The sequence below is a fragment of the Poecilia latipinna genome, unplaced genomic scaffold, assembly GCF_001443285.1.
Source record: "Poecilia latipinna isolate Pla-1442-1.1 unplaced genomic scaffold, P_latipinna-1.0 Scaffold151, whole genome shotgun sequence".
Classification (NCBI taxonomy): Eukaryota; Metazoa; Chordata; class Actinopteri; order Cyprinodontiformes; family Poeciliidae; genus Poecilia; species Poecilia latipinna.
In genome coordinates this window covers 457,000-474,073 of record NW_015112767.1, presented here as the reverse complement: position 1 = coordinate 474,073, position 17,074 = coordinate 457,000, and the positions used below count along the sequence as shown (strand labels likewise).

The 17,074-nt window shown below is 40.0% G+C and overlaps 1 protein-coding gene and 1 long non-coding RNA gene across 8 annotated transcripts in view; one reads left to right on the top strand and one right to left on the bottom strand.

Annotated features, from left to right (window-relative positions):
• LOC106945580 (pleckstrin homology domain-containing family A member 1-like) overlaps positions 1 to 12,783 on the top strand; it is a 27,668-nt gene extending 14,885 nt beyond the window's left edge. Inside the window, exons 3-15 of one of the 7 annotated variants that reach the window (XR_001424590.1) lie at positions 933 to 989; positions 1,095 to 1,140; positions 3,445 to 3,542; positions 3,945 to 4,076; positions 5,156 to 5,296; positions 5,998 to 6,066; positions 6,600 to 6,664; positions 6,789 to 6,852; positions 7,011 to 7,100; positions 8,331 to 8,404; positions 10,667 to 10,741; positions 11,458 to 11,670; positions 11,779 to 11,870. Coding sequence is in view for 4 of the 7 variants with exons in the window: in XM_015029361.1 (XP_014884847.1) it covers positions 933 to 989; positions 1,095 to 1,140; positions 3,445 to 3,542; positions 3,945 to 4,076; positions 5,156 to 5,296; positions 5,998 to 6,066; positions 6,600 to 6,664; positions 6,789 to 6,852; positions 7,011 to 7,100; positions 11,779 to 12,147 (1,131 nt within the window). In the remaining 3 variants the exon portion in view is untranslated. Of the gene's footprint in view, positions 1 to 932; positions 990 to 1,094; positions 1,141 to 3,444; positions 3,543 to 3,944; positions 4,077 to 5,155; positions 5,297 to 5,997; positions 6,067 to 6,599; positions 6,665 to 6,788; positions 6,853 to 7,010; positions 7,101 to 8,330; positions 8,405 to 10,666; positions 11,188 to 11,457; positions 11,671 to 11,778 lie in introns of those variants that run through there. The other 6 variants (XR_001424591.1, XR_001424592.1, XM_015029362.1 and 3 more) reach the window with 6 other exon arrangements.
• Positions 7,455 to 8,324, bottom strand: LOC106945582 (uncharacterized). The gene is made up of 2 exons (XR_001424593.1): positions 8,062 to 8,324; positions 7,455 to 8,031 (listed from the first exon to the last, which is right to left on the bottom strand). It is a non-coding gene; the product is annotated as an uncharacterized LOC106945582 (long non-coding RNA).
• Positions 12,784 to 17,074: the final 4,291 nt, after the last annotated feature.

Below are 17,074 nucleotides of genomic sequence, written 5' to 3'. Positions count from 1 at the left end.
TGGTCACACGTTCCAAGGTCTGAATTGCTGTAAAACCACCTGGGGAGACATGACGGCCTGCAGAGACGGTGTTAGAAAGATGGAATCTGATCTGAGGCCAAGTTTTATTTACTGTTGTCTTTTTGTGTTTAATATAAATAACTTCTTCCACTCCTCTCAAACAACCTGTCCTCCCTGTCCAAAATGTGCACCTTGCTGTCTTCAAGCGAGTGTTCCTTGTCTTTGAGGTGTAAATTACCTGCTGGTTCTTGATCCAATGCGATTGATCTTCTGTGTTCTGGTCCATCCAGACGTGCAGTTTAGGTTCTCCAATGTAGAGGTTGTAGAAGTCGGTCTTGTCTCTTACAGCTGCTTCTCATTTAGTAGGTAATTCCTACCTTTGACTGTGATTTTGGCCGATAACAAGGTTTTTTTTTTTGTCTGAAAAGTCACTAAGTCACTACTGAAAAGTTGCTAAGTTGGCACAGATGGGTGGCTATTGTTAACCACGCACATGCAGATGTGACCTGGCGGACAGGTCTGACAGTCAGCCCTCTCTAACGGCAGATCAAAAGGGGACAGCGGCTGATTTTCAGACCTTTGCGGGAGTAGATGCCATCGGCATTGGCCGATTGTCGTTTCTTTGCAGAACACCCATATTTGCCCCATAAAATAACCAAAATAATAATGTCTTGTGTTTTGCAAGACATGTACAAAAACTAGATCTTGATTTCTAAAGATTTACCTCTTAAAAATGCTTAAAGGTCTACCAAAAACAAGGATTGGGAGTTGACAGTTACTCCCGATCCGATTGGTTTAGAGATTATGTGATCCTGCATCGATATTTGCAGTCAGATTGTGACATCACTTAGATCAACATTAGTCTTGTGTCTTTGTACTTTTTATTAAAGCATGTTAATGCAAATATTCCTCTTTTTGCTTTCCTTCTGTAGAACCTGCCCATCGGTGCAGACTGTGTTGGTTCACTCAAGCTCACCTACATCTCTAAGGTAAAGGAAAATATAGCATCAGCAACTTTCTTTACACTGATACAGTTTCACGAATACAGTTTAGTTAAATATGAAGGTGAAACCTTGTACTTAATCCATCTTTAGGTCAGTGATGCCACCAAGCAGAGGCCCAAAGCAGAGTTTTGCTTTGGTAAGTACGCAACCAAACATCGTCATCTTCCTATTTAGCTTTGGTTTGTTTTGTTGACTCGTCTTGTTGACAGCATCTTGATCAACAATTTTGATCTAAAGTTTTATACTGTGCAGAGTTCCTGTTAGAAGCAAGTCTTTTTCTTTTGTTTTTGTTTACAATAGCATTTTAAAATATTCTTTGTAATCCTACATATGCAGTACAAGACTGTTGTTCTGTTGTTTTGTGTCTGAGGCTTTACTGGAGGTAATCAGAGCTCCATCAATGATGGTTTTTAAGATAGAGCCAGCATGGTGGACAATGGTGGCTCCAGACACAACTGGTATTGTCTGTCCTCAGGATGTGTAAAGGCAGAGCTGTGTTTGAAACGCACGCACGCACGCACGCACGCACACACACACACACACACACACACACACACGATAGAAGCTTAGTCAGTTCAGTGAGAACAAGCAATGATAAATGAACGCTACATGAGAGAGTACTGTTGCTTTTAAAAGTGTAAATGACTTGAATATAATGCTGGATCATGTTAGAATGTAATGTGTTGCTGTTTAATGTATGATTATATATATATTTATGCATGACAATATGACTGTATAGTAGAAAAAAATGTCTTAAAGAGTAATTTTTGCTCATATCACTTGCTAAATTAGCTTTTTTTAAAGTCTAAATTAATCTAAACATAAATATTCTCAGCATAGATTTTGTTAGATTACTATTTAATCTTTAAAATATTAATATTTCACCTCTTTTGCCATTGAACTATATTTTATCAGTTTATACTAAAGCAAGAACATTAACTGCTGGTAGAGAGGTTTGACTGAAAGAGCCGCCCACCAGGCATGTCTGCAAGTTCACAGTTAACGATAGTCACACCACTGGTGCCAGCTCAGCAACTCTCCTGCTATATTTAGACACATTATAGACAAAAAAAAAGTTTGATATCGACCAAAATTGGCAAAGATACATACTTGTTGATCTTTACTTGACTTCACACACCTTTGAGGACTACATGATCGTGTTGCGTAAATATATCAGTTGCTTCAGATCAGGTTCTTTAGGGGAAAAAAAACTTCCCTTTCTGTTATTGTTGACTCATCCCTCTCCTTCACTTCCATCCGACTCAATCACAGGAAGTATCGGTGCGACGAATGGCCGACCATGTTGACGTTGCCGCGTGAGCGCACATTGTCCGGCTGCGTGCGCGCCACATGCCTTGTTGAGGTTTCTGTCGGATGCCAGCATCCTAATTGGGACTTGCTTTGGAGATTGGACGAAGTTATTTTTGAAAGGCCATTTGTGCAACACATGTTGATAACCACGAGTCCCGCTTCCCCCCGGCTCCTCCTTCTGGCAGTTAGTGGTGTTCAGCAAAGTTAGCCGGTGCTCAAACAGCATGTCACATTGTCAGAAAACCGAGATCAGAGATCTTTGAAGCCGATTGCCTCACGGATGGGTTTGAAGGATTTGTATGCATGTTGAAGGTTAACAGGTTTTCCCACCAGCGCGCAGCATAGTTTTACAACTGAGTCAGATCCGTCACCTGACTCGGTTACACCTAGATTTGTCATCCTGCTGCTTTACTTTAAAGAGCAAAACACTTACTCAACACTCGGTGTGCCTCAAAGACGAGGTCAACATGTTTGAGAAAGGTTAACACTATAATTTTATTAACCAGAGAGCAGACAGATTTATTTAGAGAGACGTGTCATTCCGCTCTGAGTTGGAGCTCAAAATGCATGATCTTAATTGTGCCACAGAGTTTGCTTTGTGCCTTTTACTGCTGTTAGTTGACAGGTAAATCAGCACAGCTGTAATGTAATTTATCACAGTGACATGGAAAGGAAGCAGAAGATACAAGGAAGCTTTGATTAGCGCAACTTTAACGATCCATGGGAAAGAGAAAGGAGCTCATGCAGTCAGCTTCTGACTCAGCTTTCAAAAATGCAAAACATGGAAAAGTTTGTCTCTCACTTTCATTTGAGTCTGAACATATGATGGTATTTAGTTGTTGGGTCTTGAATCTTTTTTTTTTTTTTTCTACAAGGAAATCTTGTTGGCTGTGTGGGAAACTCCCTCAGCTCAGTTTGATTTCGTCATCACAGTCACCGGTGGCAGCTGCTCCGTTCTGACACTCATTGTTGTGCAAGAACGGCAAAGTTTTGGATTAACACTTCATCTTTGCCTTTTTAGTTTATATTTTGTTGTAGTAGTAGTAATGAACTCTGTGCCGGAGGCGTTGGGACCCAAGTTAATTTCACCCTTCCCTTTTGTTCCCACTCCTGTTTTATGATCTGTTAGTCATCAACGCTGGGATGAGGAAGTTCTTCCTTCAGGCCAATGATCAGCAGGACCTTGTCGACTGGGTCAACGCTCTCAATAAAGCCACCAAGATCACTGTGAGTCACTCAAGCACACAAAACATTCGCCTTTTTCTTTTCTTCTTAATTTTTTTTATTTTTTGACAACATAAATCAGTCCTCTCTGGCTCATATTTGATCTTTTTCTCTGAACTGATTAAGAAACTCTGTCAAGGAATTAGAAGTGAGTCGAAACATGACTAACAGGATGCTGTATTGTTTTCCTGAGTTCTGGGATAAAGGACTGCTTCCATTGTTCTCCGTAAAATGCTAGCCTGACAAAGAGGAAATGGATATAAAATATGTTACACTACAGGCAGATTTTGCATATGCAAATTGATGTTTTCTCCATTTAAAGTATTGAGAAATGTAGTGGAGTTTTAACCTGCAGCTAATGGCTACAATCCGCCCGTCTGTGCATCGTTTATGTTTTTTGTTAAGGTGCCAAAGTCGTCAGAAAGCCAGCAGAATTCAGAAAACCAGAAAATTTTGCCAGACGTCGTCGGGCCCAAGAAGCAGGTTTCCTACAGGACGGACATAATCGGTGGAGTTCCCATCATAACCCAAACCCAGGTGAACATCAGGCCCACCAAACAACCTGTCACTCAACGCTTAAAAGGATAACTGTTCTCAGAGTTTCACGGGAAACAAGAGAATAACAATTATATGTTTCTAGATATTTAAACTTGGCCAAAGCACACATCAGATGTCTCCTGAATCTTCTCCATTGATAATGAAAGTGTTGCAATCAAAAGACTTTGTGTGCAAGTGGACGTGAATGCATCTCTTAAAAGACCGATGTGATTCTGAAATTCATGTTACGTTGTTTTTGGAGGGGCTCTGTGCTTCTAAAACACTTCTTTTCTTTTCTTTCCTTTTCTTTTTTCTTTTCTTTTATCCTTTTTGTTTCATTTCTTTCCTTTTTTCTTTTCTCTTTTTATTCTTTCCTCTTCCACATGCTCTCACTCAGTGAACATGAAGTTTTCTGACTCAAACTGGTCAAGCGGTTTTTTTTTTCCCCAACTCCAGTGAGAAGCCTTGAAAACTTTTGATTACAATCAGTTCAGATAATAATCTAAACATTCTGTTTCATTTCCCTGAAAATTTTCAAATAGAAAATGAATTTGTTAAACTTCTTTTAAGAGTAACTGCTTCGATAAATAATACTTGTACGTTTTGTTCAAAGGTGCTTTGCAGGAACACAACAATGTAAAATCAACTAACGCAACAAACAATAACTGGTGCATATTGCTGAAAAATAAAATAATTAGTTTTGTTTCACCAGTTTGTGTAAGGGGATCCTGTTTAAGGTGTAAATAAATGCATGACCTTGTCTATCCTTTAGTTACTAAAAAAAAGTAATATATTTATGGGTAAACAATTATTTCAAAAATAACACACATTGTTTGGACTTTCATAGTGCAAACTGTGTTTTCTTCATCTGTCCTAATTTAGCTCTGTAAAATTATGCTCTTTTAAAACATAAAATAAAAATGCAGTTATTTAGCGTATGTTCAGTATTTTATATTGCATTAAGTATGCGCATATTTTGGTGAAGGACTTTTATCAGTTTCCAAATTTAACCTAATAACGACCGTGTTTGCATTGCAAAGTTTAAACTTTACATGTCAATAAGATGTTTTCCCTCCCAGCACGAAGGCGGTGACGGCGCGAACCGATCAGAGCGCGAGGCGCTGCAGCGCTCCCACAGCCAGCTGCCATACTTCCTGGGCAGGCCGGCTCAGGAACAGAGCGTCATCAAGTCAGGCTACTGTGTGAAGCAAGGAGCCGTGGTGAGGCCTTTAGACGGCTTTTTATTTGATTCCATGTTGGCTTTCAGGAAAATCCTTCAGGTCCTTATTTTACATATTTCAGAAATGTCTATTTTCCAAGTTTAGACTAAATGAGTGAGAGGGAGAAACATGCATCAAAAGTTGATTGGGCATTGTTGAAAAGCGTCATCTATGTGTTACTAATCGTACAAATTATTCTCAAATGAGAAATTGGTTTGTGATAAACACCTTGGATGTGAAAGACTGTAAAGTCTCTAAAGCTGATCTGGTTTAGCAGGCACGTCTCTATGTTGAGGAACAACTAGAGAAGCATAAAGTAATGAGCTGCTGACCTGAATGAAACAGTTTCAAACCTGATTAATAGGAAGCTTTGTTAGAAGAAATAATTTTCTAAAACCTATTACCGTGTTGACTGTTCATTCCTACATTTAAGCCTGAAGACAAAATGAGTATTCAAGCAAATAAGAAAAAGGTTGAACGAAGTACAGAAAAGTTATGACTTGGTTTGGACACGTGGCTTTTTAGAAATATTTAAATTTAGCACCTAGTTTCTCAAGGAATCGCTCATGTAAGATGCTAACTGTATGCTAATTCTACTGCTTTGCATTTCATTTATACAGGAAATTTTGTTCCAACTACAGCTGCAAATTGACAAGTTTCTCTTTTAATTTTCATGGAAGTAACATCTGTTTTCTTCCCAGATGAGGAACTGGAAGCGTCGCTACTTCCTCCTGGAGGAAAACGCTATGAGCTACTTCAAGTCAGATTTGGTAATTAACTTCCAAGTTAAAATGAAGATTTTTTTTTTTTTTTTTTTTTCTTTTTTTTTTTTTAATGTTTTGTGTTGAGTTGCTTTACCTTCCAGTGGTGGGCGGAGTAACATCACTCTCGGTCCCAAGTTTCAGCTTGTTTTATTCGCAGTCTGAGGAATTCACTGCCTTCACATGTCCTGTCACGTCTCACTAGCTCTAGCCAGTTTTACACACACACACACACACACACACACACACACACACACACACACACACACACACAAGCTGTCCTCAAGACAACCTGCACATCCTGTACCCTGTCCTTGTCAGCGTCAGCCCCTATTTGACACGTTTATCTGTGTATTTGCCTATCAACATCCTGAAGGACATACGCACTCTAGCAATCAAGAAAATTACAAGCTTTGAGGGAAGTTTGCCATTTTTCTTGTCAGACAGAAACCAACTTGGATTGATTTTAGTAATTATGCTATTAAAATACCTCCAAATAATAACATTCGTCGTCTGTTGTGGGTGTTTTATGCCGTCTTTAGGAGAAAGAGCCTCTGAGGATGATCCCACTAAAGGAGGTTCATAAGGTCCAGGAGTGCAAACAGAGGTATTCGACATGCCCCGACATTTTCCTCGCCGCGTACAATAAACGTCTTTGTGTTTGATGAAGACAGATTCGTATCGGCTCTAGTTGTCGAATTTGATTTCACTTGTTTCTGGCGTCCCTCTAGTGACATCATGATGAGAGATAATCTCTTTGAAGTCGTCACCACATCGAGGACGTTTTATATCCAGGTGCGTTTTCTGTGATTATAAAATTAGCTTAGCAGCTGTCGCAGGTCAGACTGTGAGGTTCTTGAATTTTGTCACTTTTACCAACTAAGGATTCTACATCCACTCCATAGGATTTCTCCCTCTTATACTTTAATTAATTAATTTTTTGTCTCCACTAGGCGGACAGCCCGGTGGAGATGCACAGTTGGATAAAGGCCATCTCAGGGGCGATAGTAGCCCAGCGGGGACCTGGGAGGTCGGCTGCCACAGTAAGTACCATTCATTCACTGTGACACACAAGCAGAAGTCGAGAATTACACTGACATCTAGTGGTAGGAAGAACCGGCTTATGAGGAAACACTACTGAGGACGTTCTTGAGGATGAACTGTTAATTTCACTGAAGCCAAAACACAACTAACCTGTTTTTGTTTTTTTTTTCTTGATAAACTTCATTTATGCCGTATGAGGCAGGAGTTTAGAAACTAAAAGCAGATGAGCTCAAAGTAAGTTCTGGTGTGGAAACTTTCACCCTGCCTTCAAATTGTGCCTTGAAGTACTAGTTATAACCTTTAACCTCTTTCATATTCCGTCATGGTTACAACCACAATTTTTTATTGTTTAGTTTTTTTTGTTGGAGTTTATGGGGATCACAAAGTGTCACTGTGAAGCGAAAGGAAAAACATGCATGATCTGATTTTGTTTTAGCAAATAGAAATCTGAAAAGTGTCAGCAGGTTAGTAACTGGAGAGCTCCAGCTCCAAAGATTTAGAGAAAGATGCAAATGATTTCCACAGTTTTCAGGTGACAACAAAAAACAAACAAGCATTTCCTTCCCCTCATGTTCTACTTCATGTTATTCTGTTCCATTAAGCACCAATGAACTACAACAGAATTTGTGGTTGTAAACAGGAAAAAGTTCCAGGAGTATGAACAGTTTTGCAACACACTTAGTTTAAAAAAAAAAAGGGAGAAAAAGCCAAAAAACGATTGTGTTTAATGAGGTAACTTTGCGGTGTGGTCCTAGAGACTCGTAAATCCTTTTTTTTTTTTTTATCACCTCCCCCTCATCACCAATCACAAACCATATCCATATAATTTTACTGGAGTGTCCTCTTAAAATGTGGCGTCTGTTAAGCAGATGACGCATGTCACTAGAGATTTGTATTTTGGATCGTCAGCTGAATGCAAACCGCATAGAACTATCTGTTCTTAAAACGACATTCTTTTACTGTAGTCACAAAAAAGCAGCTAAAGCTGAAAGGTGCCAGCGAAGTAATCAACACCTCTGCGCACCTCCGTTGGTACTTCCTGGTTACACTGGAATCATTCTGTGCTCCACATCTCTGTTTTTTTTCCTCTAGCTGTTGTTCTTTTTTTCTTACTTCTTCCTTTGTCTCTGTCTCTCTCTCTCTCTCTCTCTTTCTCTCTCTCTCCTTCCTGTCGCATTGGGACCCCCAGCCCGTCTGCTCTAATCCTGCTGTGCACTGTGTTGTTGCAGATGCGGCAGGCCAGACGGCTGTCGAACCCCTGTATACAGAGGTATACGTCTCGAATCGGGGAGTGCAGCGGCACGTATGTCAGCTCGTCTAAATCCCCCTTGCAAACTATAAATTCACCTTTCCAGTACTTTTTTTTATATATATATATATTATTATTATTTCCTTCCCCCCTCTCACTGGCTGGCGCTTTGGTTGTTAGATATTTGCTCTTTTCACACATTGAACGTGAGACATGTTCAGCTGCGGGTTAAGCTTTTTCTTCTATAAAATCTGCAGTAGGTGATTTTTGGTTTCGCATTTTCCTAAGATATGAAAGGGAACAGGGGGAAGAATCTGGCAAGAGCACAAAGGAGCCAAAAGGCCTACATTATGAAAATATTAACTTTTTCTGAAAACATGCATCATCCCTGACGATATTCAGGGTCGATAGTTAAAAGTTTTTCTACTATTGGTGCCGATGCCGAGTTTTAAAACTCAAGTTGACCTTTTTGTTGAATTTTTGTTTTTAAAATCATTTAAAATCGGCCAACTTGTTTGCGGAATGAATTCACAGGAGTAACGGATGAATTAAAACAGAAAAGATCATGAAGTTGCAGATCTCATCTTTGGAAAATTTGCAGCTAGGTCTGCATAATTGATATTCTATAACCGAAGAGTCCAGAGTTAATGTTGTGCACGTCTCTGTTTGCGCACAGTATAACTTTAAAACGTATTTTGAGAATGTTTTTTAGGATGGCATTGAATGTGTGAAAATGGCTACCATAAGAGCAGCTAAGGTCTAAATGCTTATCTAGTGCTCTTTTTTTTTCCCCTTTTTTAATTTGTATGCTGCTGTGAAAGGATATTTGCTCCCTTTAGAAATATCTTTTTTTTCTTTTGTCACATTTAAATTCGTCAGTTCACAAAGCAAATTTTAATCTCAGACAAAAATAACCTGAATAAATAAATAAAATGTCCAAACCAACTTAAGCCTGTGTTGAAAAAAAAATGTAATTGCGCCTCTTCAGAATGAACCTCGTAAACTAACTGTGATTAGTCACACTTTCTGACTCAATTTCACAGCCAAACATGATCATTACCAGACCTTTAGAAAATAATTTTCTAACATCATGAAGCTGAAAATCTCAAAAAGCAACATAATGAAAAATTCAAGAGCAGACGAGAAGCACGGGGAGCGGCGGACATTTTTAAGGCTGAATCACAGAGTTGGCAGCGAAGGCGGAGGGGGGGAAACCTAAACCAGTGGTGAACCTTCCCAGGAGTGGTGAGGACATCGGTCAGAGCAGGTCCACTTCCAAGTGGCTGCTAGAAGAAAATGACAAAACAAAAGAGTGGTTAGCATTTAGAAGCCGTAACCTTAAAGAGGCATCTCGTTTTAATGTGGTCGAACTGAAACAATTCTGCAAACAAGAGTGGCCCAAAATTTCCCCCACGGCGTTGCAAATACTTGTTGCAGCACATAATTAGGTTTGGGAGGAAAATACTTTTTCCACGTCAGGCCAGGCTGGTTTGGATCGCGTTTGAAAATCATTTGAAAATTTCTCTTCATATCCGTTTGTTCTGTTTGTCTTTCTCTGGAGTTGGAATTTGTTTATGTGAAAATGTAAATGTGACAAAACAAAAAGAGCAAACTGGAGGAAATCCATATGGAGTCAAAATATTTTTTCACACCTCTGTAAGTACATCCTAAATATGGCTGCCATAACTCAGCAAGCCCTTTCACTATGCCCCCCCCTTTCTCTAGATGCTCTTTCATTTACCTCCTTTCTCTGTTTTTCTTTTCTTTTGCTTATCTTTCTTACAATAAGTTGTGGATCCTCTGTGGTCAGATTAATTAGTGAATAGAAATGTGTCACTGTTTAAAAGATTGTCCAATATAAATATGTCATATGCTTTTTATGCAACTTGTGAGTGGCATGCAGTCGTTGAATAAGAAAAACAAGAGATCCAAGGCTGATTTAAAAAAAAAAGAACGAAGGTGGAAAAATTGACTCTGTGTTAAATCCAGAACTGTAGGATAATTTTATCAACATTATATTATTGAGGAATCTGAAGCTGTGCAGTTCATACATCTGACAGCTGAAATCTTCACTTTAATGTACCTTTTTTATTTATTTATTTTTTGCTAATTTTTGTCTTCACCTTTTTATACTGACGTTTAAATGTCTGCATATAACATATGTGTACATCTATTTATACGAACCTTGCACAAGCGTAGAGCACAGTGACTGTCTGAACTTTCCCGGCAGCTCGGCTGTAAATACTGTTTCTGTCTTTGTCACTGTTGCTGTCATTCACACCTTCTCTTCCCCTCCGTGCCTTGTTCTCTCTGCAGCCTGCTGCAGCTGTGTACCTGTCTTAGATGTGTGACATCCTGCTTGTCTCTCCTCTTCCCTCCTGTCCGCTGCCTGTATGTTTTTTCTTTCCTCTTTCTTTCGAGACGAGTGTTCACCTGTTGATTCTGTGTACCTGTGTGTGCTGAACGCTTAACGTTTTCACCCGTGTACGCTAACTTTAATCATTGCATCTGCGTGTGCAGAACTGCAGACTTGGGGTTGTTTGCGAATGTTGAGTTGCGTCATGATATTTTAGATTTATAAAATTGTTAAATATTCCTACTAATAAGTTTCGAAAGTTTCAAAAGTGATAATCTTCCTGAAATTCCCCTGAATATTGAGCTCAAATTGCTTTTTTCACATTTTGACTCGATATGACGATTCTTCTGATGAATAGTGCTGGACAATTTGCTGGGACGCCTGTTAAAGATGTGTAAAAACATTTAAATCTCGCATTTTACTGCAACAGCCTTCACAGAAGTTATGATTAATCTACTGCAATAAAAGATGAATGTAAGTCGTTTTACACATCTCTCCCAGGAATAGCAACTTTTTCAGATCAGTAAAGCTCGCAGAGACACAAATCGTCCCACCGCGCTGTTGTGCGAGACGAAGTTCTGTTTTGAAACTCTGGAAACTCTTGGAGTTTCCAGAAGCTCCCGCTGCAGCGCTAATGCTGCCATGTTTGTCTTGCTAACCCTCCGCCAGCTGCTCAGCGGCGACCACTTCTCTGCTTTTCACCGCCTCTGCTGTGTTTTTCTTTCTTCTCCTGCTCCTGTTTATCTTTCAGAGACTGAAAAGTGACTATGAAAAGCTGTGAAATACTAAGCGGCAACCAACCACTGCTTCTTCCAAAGGCTCTTTGTTTTCAATTTCCTTTCGCAACCTAAACCCGCTGACACTCCTCTCTCCCTGCTACCAATACTACCACCACTATCTCCAGTCTTAACTCCACACTCTTCAGCTCCTACAACCTTCCGGCTGCTTCAGACTCCACCTGCCGGTGCTTCATCCAGTCTTTTTAAAATTACTCTACCTTTAGTGGAGACGCGCTTTAGACACTAATGGCAGCCACCCTCTCTCTCCCCCCGCCTCCCTCTTCTCGCCGCAGGAACACGGCAACCGTCCCTCGTTCTACCGCAGCCCAGCGGCTGCCGCCGTCCCTCGCGCGCCCGTACCTGCCGTGCCACCATGCAACCCCGAGCGGGCCGACGCCGTCGCGTGCGGCGCACGCCCGCAGCCTGGCGTGGGACAGCGAGCACTTCATGAGCCTGCTGCCGCGCCCCGTTCACAGCCACGCGCCAGCACGCCTGTCCCTGCAGGAGACACGCCTCGCAAAGTGACCTCCCAGCCGCCCGCCAGCATCACCGTGGCGTGCTCCGAGGAGTCGCCGTGGAGACGTCGAAGCAGCTTCGAGCCCCAGGCGCCCCAGACCCATCTGGACATTGACGACGCGGATCTGCCAGTGAGCGAGGTCTGACCACCGACTCTGAGCTGGACTTTGAAAGCCTCCGTCGTGTCTTGAGGGACCTCTCCACCGCCGATAAACAGGACACACCGTGAACCCGGGCTTTGGCTTGCTAAACCAAAGCTGTAACACAAACTCATCGTCGGAGCGCTTCCATCGACGCCGCCGACCCGCACTCATCTGACCCAGCGTTCACCCAAACTCCTGGACTCTGGACGGGGTCTGAGCCAAGCTACACGTTTGACTTGTTCTGAATGAAATTCAGCGTCAGAGCTTTATTTTCACACACATAGGCACAGAGATTGTTTTTTTGTTTGTTTTTTTGATAAACTACTTTGTGCCAACTAAATAAGGGAGCTTTGAACAATACAAGCTTTTCCCCTCAGTGTCTGAAAAGGGTTTTTAAACTTTAGAATTGCTTTTTGTTGTTGTTTTTTGTTTTTTTAAATCCACTAATGCTAGACGTCCCGGTTCATTCACACTAAACAAACTGACACTGGATAAAACGGTAAGAAGCCAAATGTATTCTTGCTTGAAAATCTTCCACTGACCTCTTTGTTTTAAAGTGTCTCTTGAGTTTAATCTGCATTTATAGCTGCGTACATCTTAACGTGTAAAGCTGCCTTCACTTGTTCTTTCTCCCGCCTCTAGTCGGTGTTTATAGAACCAAATCAGAGGCTGAATCAGCTTCTTCTTCAGACTACATTTTTGTACGCCTCGCTTTGTGTGCTTTGCTGCGTTTTAAGTGAAAAAGTGTTCAACTCGTGTGCATTTTGAACTAAACGGTAAGAGTCACCCCACACCTCAACCTCACAGAAAACATAAAAACACTGAAATTAGTCACTCGCTTCATTTGCATGCAGATATCTCAACGACTCTTCAGGTGATCTTTGTTTGTGTTTGTTGTTTATTTGCAGACCCGTTTGTTGTTGTCGAGTTGGCAGATTTGTTTTAAATGCTTTTAGATTTGAGTTTTCTTGTATCTGTACCTTCAGTATAATTCTAAGCAGCTACCTGACGGTGTTATTGAAAAAAAAAAAACAACAAACAACTCACTGTAATCCTACTAGATAATGCACACTCATCTTTATTTTTCTTTTAAGTGCCTGTCTTACTTCAGTTTACTAGACTCAAGCTATTTCACTCCCATTTCAGTCTGGTGTTTGAATTGTTTCTATTTATTAAGTGGATGACTTGAAAGAAATAAACACTGAAAATGTGCTGCGTGGTGAGAGTTGTGTTTGTGTCACTTATGAAAATACAACCAATCTGATCCTTTGCATGACTATTTCTCTCTCTCTTTCTCTCTACATACAGCTGCTCCCTACTGCCCTCCTGTGGAGAGAATAATCTTTACATTGCTCCACTAAGTCGATCGCTTTATTTCTCATAAAAATGGTTAAAGTTGTTGCAACATTTATCACATTATGCAAAGTGATTTATAAAAAAATGGATTAAATAAGCATACATAAAAATATCTAGATCTACATTTTTCTGCAACTACAAACTCAACCACTCCTAAAAAAAAACAAATGCCGTGTTGATGTCATGTGACAGCTGATCTCTACATTGTGCTGAACATTACTTGTTTCTCAGGGTGTAAAAAGTAAAAGTATTTGTTTGTTTGTTTTTTTATTGAAAACAGCTTTTACCTGAATGTGAATTAAATATTCAATACGTCATAAAATAAAAATCTCTGACAACCATTTACTGTGCGGGGCAAACGTTCTGGCACCCCTGGTAAAGGCGTAAAAAAATATCTTTTTCTAAAAGGGTCTTTTTTTGCAGGTTCATAATCTCACACTGACATTTATTTTTATAAAAAAAATCAAACTTCAAGGTCATATTTCTCTATTTAAATTTGTTTTGTAATAAACAAAACTGTGTCATAGTTTTGGCAAGTCGCCTTTTTACCAAGTGCTTTTCACTCTTACTGCACAAACTTTTTGGATGTTTCCTTTTAATTGAGTACAATCTTTGGCTACTCTACTCCTCTCTGCAAGTAATAGTAATAGTAGTTAGTAGTAGAATATTGCCTATGGCTTCCCAGCCTGCATCTTTGAAATATTTTAGACTTGCTCTATGAAAAAACGATGTTAATATCTGGATTTTCCCATAATAGTTTATTCTGACTCCATGAATGCTGAGCTGTGAGTTGTTGGGATTCCACTTCATATAGTAGTTGACCCCCAACATGGAGCTTATTGAACTCCACATTTTTAAGTTTGTGAGGGCAAAACGTTGCATCACTCTCAAACTAGTTGACACGTAGATGTCGTCGTCATGTGATTGCTATGGAAACGTGGTGACCCCAGGATAGGACTCCTGAGGCCTGGAGAATTATTTTTACCTCCCTAACCATCCTCCTCACTGTGCGATGTGGGAAGATAAATACGGGCCCTTGTTTCGCTTTGTGGCCGGTGACTAAAAGAAACGGGCCTCTGCGTCACGTCATGTTTATAGCCCAAGGCAACAATTCGGCGAGTACCATTTAGAAGTCCCTAAACATGCCGATTACGTCAAGAAAAGAAGCATAACATGTATGAAAAATTACACTGCTTTTCTCAATTCTCAATTTACTAGGGCAACCAATCATTTTTTGCAAGCAGTAACAATCTTACAACAAAATTCGGTACATTTTTAACAACTTTTATTGTCCATAAACATCTGTGAACTCAGATTTAAGATTGGATTCTTTAATGTTTTCATGGTGATATTACGTTACTTCAGTAACAATATTTGAAGCCATTTTGACTTTTTTCTTCTTTTTTTGTTCACAACATGCTCAATCCTGTATGGTGCACCCAAAGCCTTGATAATGACCCTGGGAAGTAAAAGAGGAAAACTGGTTTTCATGAGAAAGTAAAATAAACGAAAGCATAAGTATGGAAACACATCCATCACTGCTGTCCACATTCATTCGTTCATTGTCCTTGGTCTATTACCATCAACTTTGAGGTTTGAATGTGGGTTCTTTTCGGGGGGTGAGGATTGAACTGAAGCTGCGCTGTCTCTTTAAGAACCCAACTCTCAGCTGAGACATCAGTCGAGTCGAGGCGAGGCGAGATCACACAGACCTCAGCCGAGTCCATCCCTGGCTGTGTTGACTGCCCTCGGTTGGAGAATGGGTGTTCCTTATGGATGAGGTTGTTTTCATCTGCAGATTCTCCCACCATTTGTCGCCTATGCATTTGCGCAGAGGAGGGCTTGGCTTCGTCTTGTGAGATGCTGCCAGTTGCATTCAGTTTAATTCATACAATAATCATTAAAATTACAGAGCTCTGTTTTTTTCTTATATGTATATATTTAGAGTTTCCTGCCCCCCTTTCTAATTGCCCTCTTCATAGAGATGCTTGTGTTGCCCTACGCTCTCCACAGGGGGTACCAGCCTCCAGTCTGCTCCATTCCCAAACAGCCTTGTACAAACAAACTCCCCTCAATTTAAACCCACTTGGAGATAATTCAGAGAATCCTGCTCCTCACAATCAATCACGCCGTGTTGAGGCGTTTTAAGACGCTGATTTACAGCGGTGCTGTTTATTGGAGTCTCACTGTTGGCCACAGACATCTAAATCTTACAGAGCTCTGTTGTTCAGTAGGGAGGTTTTTATGGGTTTTTTTTTTTGTTTTGTTTTACTTAAATTGTGTTATTTCAGCCAATAAAATAAAGAGAGATACATGAATTCATTAATTAGGAAACCACACAAGGTCGTGGCGCAAATTATTAATGACGGTAATTTGGTATTGTGCTTAAAACATCTAAAAGTTCTCATGAGCACTTAGTGGTTAAATACAAAGAAAGGGATAAACAAGCTGCATCAGCCTCCACAAATCCCTTCCATCGCCCCGTTATTTTCCCCTCCTAATAGTTTGGTTTATCCATAAGGTTTTTGTTAATGCCATGTGTGACTAATTAATGAGGAAGCAATAAAACGAAAACAAAATAAATAAATAAACGGCCTGGAAACTGTACTGCAGCATGTGTGGACAGCAAGTAAAGCACACACAGGCTTCGAGCCTTTTTTATGTTCCATTACTGAGATTTTACTTTTAATTCATTTAAAAGTAGACTACTAACATCCATGCTAGTAAACACACGCACGCCTTAAGCGATTCCACACACTGTGGTGGTCTAACGCAGGCATTTGCAAACTGTCTGCAGGAGAACAAAAGATGAACATGTGGACAGAGAGACGGCAAGGCCTCATCTGTCAGGATTTAAAGATTGAGACGTTCATTTTACATCAGTTCCAGTGGAGCCTCTCTTTTATCTTGGCAACAATTTATTAATAATGTATGTTTATCTTGTTGTGTTTTGTTTACTTTCACAACATCAGCTACTTGCACCCCTTACACTGCTATATGTGAGAGTGTATCATTAAAACTCACATTTCTACATTTCAAATAAAGAAAATACTTTTTTTCTATTCTGTTGCATATGTTTTGCCATCCCCAAAATTAGATGGTGGAGAGGGGGAGGAGGGATTGTCACTGCTGGGTTAAAAAAAAAAATAAAAAAAAAGATTTTCACTTCAGTCTAACTTCCAGAGCAATCTATGTGTGATTGATATTTTATTTTTAATGTTGATGAATTGCTCAGCTCCAGCCTCCAGATGTCACTCCCTTAGCATGACACTGCCATCATCATGCTTCACAGCAGAGGTGGGAGGTTGCCTTGGATCTCACCTCCACAATTTCTACTATGATTTCATCAGATCAGAAAAGTTGTTCCTCTGATCTTTTTGGCCAGAGTAGTGGGTAGGCAAAAAAAATGCAAGTGCCTGCATATATATATATATATATATATATATATATATATATATATATATATATATATATATATATATATATATATCTGTGTGTGTCATGTTTTTTCCCACTCTCTCTCTCTTGTCATGTTGTCCTCGGTCTTTTTCTGGAGCACCCACACTCTGCCTTC